At 36.0% G+C, this 2,731-nt stretch overlaps 2 protein-coding genes across 2 annotated transcripts in view; both read left to right on the top strand.

The window, feature by feature from the left end:
* The window catches only part of Cbr-pus-1, a gene marked incomplete at both ends in the record, with an annotated part of 3,675 nt that extends 2,973 nt beyond the window's left edge, over window positions 1-702 (top strand). The window contains one exon of the mRNA XM_002647934.1: window positions 223-702. Coding sequence (XP_002647980.1) covers window positions 223-702 — 480 coding nt within the window. The remainder of the gene's footprint in view (window positions 1-222) is intronic.
* Window positions 703-1,826: 1,124 nt separating this feature from the next.
* CBG23898 overlaps window positions 1,827-2,731 on the top strand; it is a gene marked incomplete at both ends in the record, with an annotated part of 1,806 nt that continues 901 nt past the window's right edge. Inside the window, 3 exons of the mRNA XM_045238320.1 lie at window positions 1,827-1,961; window positions 2,022-2,243; window positions 2,292-2,555. Coding sequence (XP_045100856.1) covers window positions 1,827-1,961; window positions 2,022-2,243; window positions 2,292-2,555 — 621 coding nt within the window. The remainder of the gene's footprint in view (window positions 1,962-2,021; window positions 2,244-2,291; window positions 2,556-2,731) is intronic.

Consider the following 2,731-nt stretch of genomic DNA (forward strand, 5'->3'; position numbering starts at 1 on the left):
CTGAATTTCAGCAAAATCTGAAAAAATCTAAACTTTCGAAATTCTAAAAAAGTCTGAAATTATTGAAAATTTTCGAAAAATCTGAAACAACGAAAATTCGAGAAATTTCAAAAAAAATTCAAAAATTCAGAAAAATCCGAAATTCCAGTAAAATCTGAAAAAAAAGGAAATTTCACAAAAATTCCAAAAACTCTGAAAACCCGAAAAGTTTCAAATTTCCAGATGGACATCCCAATGGCACCTGGACTAGGCCTTCTCCTGGAGAGAACCCACTATGACAGTTACGACAAAAAGCACTCAAAGGACCATGAACCGTTGACTGATTGGGGAGAGATCATTGAGAAAGAAGTGGAGAGAACGAAATTCGAATTAATCACAAAAGACATGCTGGAGACGGAATTGCTGTCCCAGGGAATGCTCAAATGGCTTGCTGATCTTGTTCATCACGATTTCTCATCGAATCCAGAAGCCGAGGAGCCCGAGAAGAAGACTTTTGTGACAATGGCAGCGGCGTGTGCCAACAAAGCGCTGAAGGAGCAAGAAGCGACGTCTTCAGAAGCTCCAGAAGCTTCAGAGGGGGCTCCAGAAGGTGCTCCAGAAGTTGCCTGTGCTCCAGAAGCCGCTGCTCCTGAGCTTGCTGCTGCTCCAGAAAAGCCCCAAATCGAGGAGGAAGAAAAAGTTGCTGCCGCAGGATCTTCTTAAATTCTCTCCTAAAGTTCTATTTTTCTTTTTTTTTCCATTGTAATATTTTGTTGTTGTGATCCTCTTTTTGTTAATTTTATGCGTTTTTAATGAATTTCGTTTTTTTTAATCCGTTGAGAAGAAATCAAAAATCCAATGTTTCCTCATGAGAAAATAGCAGGAGGCGTGCGACTTCATCAGTTGCTATGGTGACTGAAAAGGAGTCTAGAACACCGATTTTCCACATTTTTTACACACATTTTTTTGAGTTTTTGACCCATAATTTTGAGCTGAAAAGAGGAAAAAATGTTATCGCTGTGGTACTGAGAACACAGAAGCTTGAAACGCTCTTTTGAATTTCTACAGTAACCCACAAAGCTAGCCAAAATTGAAACATTTTCGGATTTTTGGCAAGAATTTTTGAACATTTTGAATTTTTTCGTGTCTTTCAGTACATAAAACATTTATTAAACACACAAAATACCTAAAATTAAGCTAAAACCATTAAAAACGACAATTTTAAACCTTTCGTGTCGAAGACAAACTTACAAAAGCATGTCATGCGCCTTAAAACTTTTACAGTAACCCCTAACGCGCGAAATTCAATTTTTCGGATTTATGCCGGAATTTTTAGGAAATTCAACGTTTTTACTCGTTTTTCAGCACATGAACCATTTTTCGAACACACAACATAACTAGAATTAAGCTGAAATCATTAAAACGACAATTATAAACTTTTCGTGGCGATGACACACTCACAAAATCCTGTTATGCGCCTTTAAACTTTTACAGTAACCCATAAAGCGGTAATTTTTTAAAATTTGCCGGTTTTTGTGCTTAATTCTTGGCAATATTGAAATCTTAACTTGTTTTTGGCATATGAAGCATCTACAAAGCACACTAAACGCCCAAAAATTGGGCTAAAAATCTTTGAACTCTGATTAAAAATTTTCGTTGCAAAGCTCTCTTTACAAAGTCCGGCTATGCGCCTTTAAACTTCTACAGTAACCCAAAATGCGCGAAATTCAATTTTTCTTCCGGATTTTCCGGATTTTCGAGCTCAAATTTAGAAATTTTAGCGTCTTTACTTGTTTTTCACCTAATTTTTTGGAATTTTAACACAAAAAAGTCGATTTTCAGCCAAAATGGCGAATCAATTGGAGATTCTTCATGGGATCGCCGTCGAAAGAGGAAAACAAATGCATTTCTCTTACCCGCCAGCAGCAGTTTTAGATGCCGACATCACATTGGATGAGGTTTTGGAATATGTCATTTTTAAAGTGAGGAAAATTAGTTATTTATTTTGAACAAAAAAAATTTAAAAAATCAATATTTTCCAGGTAACAGGTCCTCCGGCTCCTGAAAAAGTGCCATGTCGTTTGCAGAGTGCTGAGCAGCAAAGGGAAAATTATGGAATGAAATATGTTTCGAAAATTCTGGAAACTGAAGATAAAACATGCAGAATGTATGAGTCGGCACGGGCACTGTTTTTCGCAATTCGACATTTTAAGAGCTATCCAGAAAGTTATCGATTTTTCAATGATTATACTCTACCATTCAATGTAATACAGATTTTTTGAATTTTTTGAAAAAAAAATCGATAATTTCAGAATGTGACAACTTATCTAGGGACTGATAACAAAACAGTGTACATTAACAAGGCGGATTGTTTTGGTGTTCTTCAGAATCTCACTCTGAATCATCCGAAAATTGAAATTATGTCCTGTGCGTATTTCTATATGGATTTGGGTCATTTTCTGAAGCAACTAGTCAAAAAATCAAATGGAAAATTGGAATTCGTGGAATTCAACACAGAATTGCTCAAGAAATTTCAGAAGAAAGTCGATTTGGCGATTTTGAAGGCTGCAAATGACGTAGGAGCAGTGTGTCCTTTCGACATGACGTCGAGAAATTTCTCGAAAAAATTTCCGAGACGAATTCATTTTGAATTGGTGTTTCCGGTTTTTTCGGGATTGAAATTCGAATTTTTTACTTATTTTTTTCAGTTTTCAACCGTTTTGATGGAATTTTTCCAATTTTTTAAAGGGGG

The sequence above is a fragment of the Caenorhabditis briggsae genome (assembly GCF_000004555.2).
Source record: "Caenorhabditis briggsae complete genome, chrV, whole genome shotgun sequence".
In the NCBI taxonomy this organism is placed as follows: domain Eukaryota; kingdom Metazoa; phylum Nematoda; class Chromadorea; order Rhabditida; family Rhabditidae; genus Caenorhabditis; species Caenorhabditis briggsae.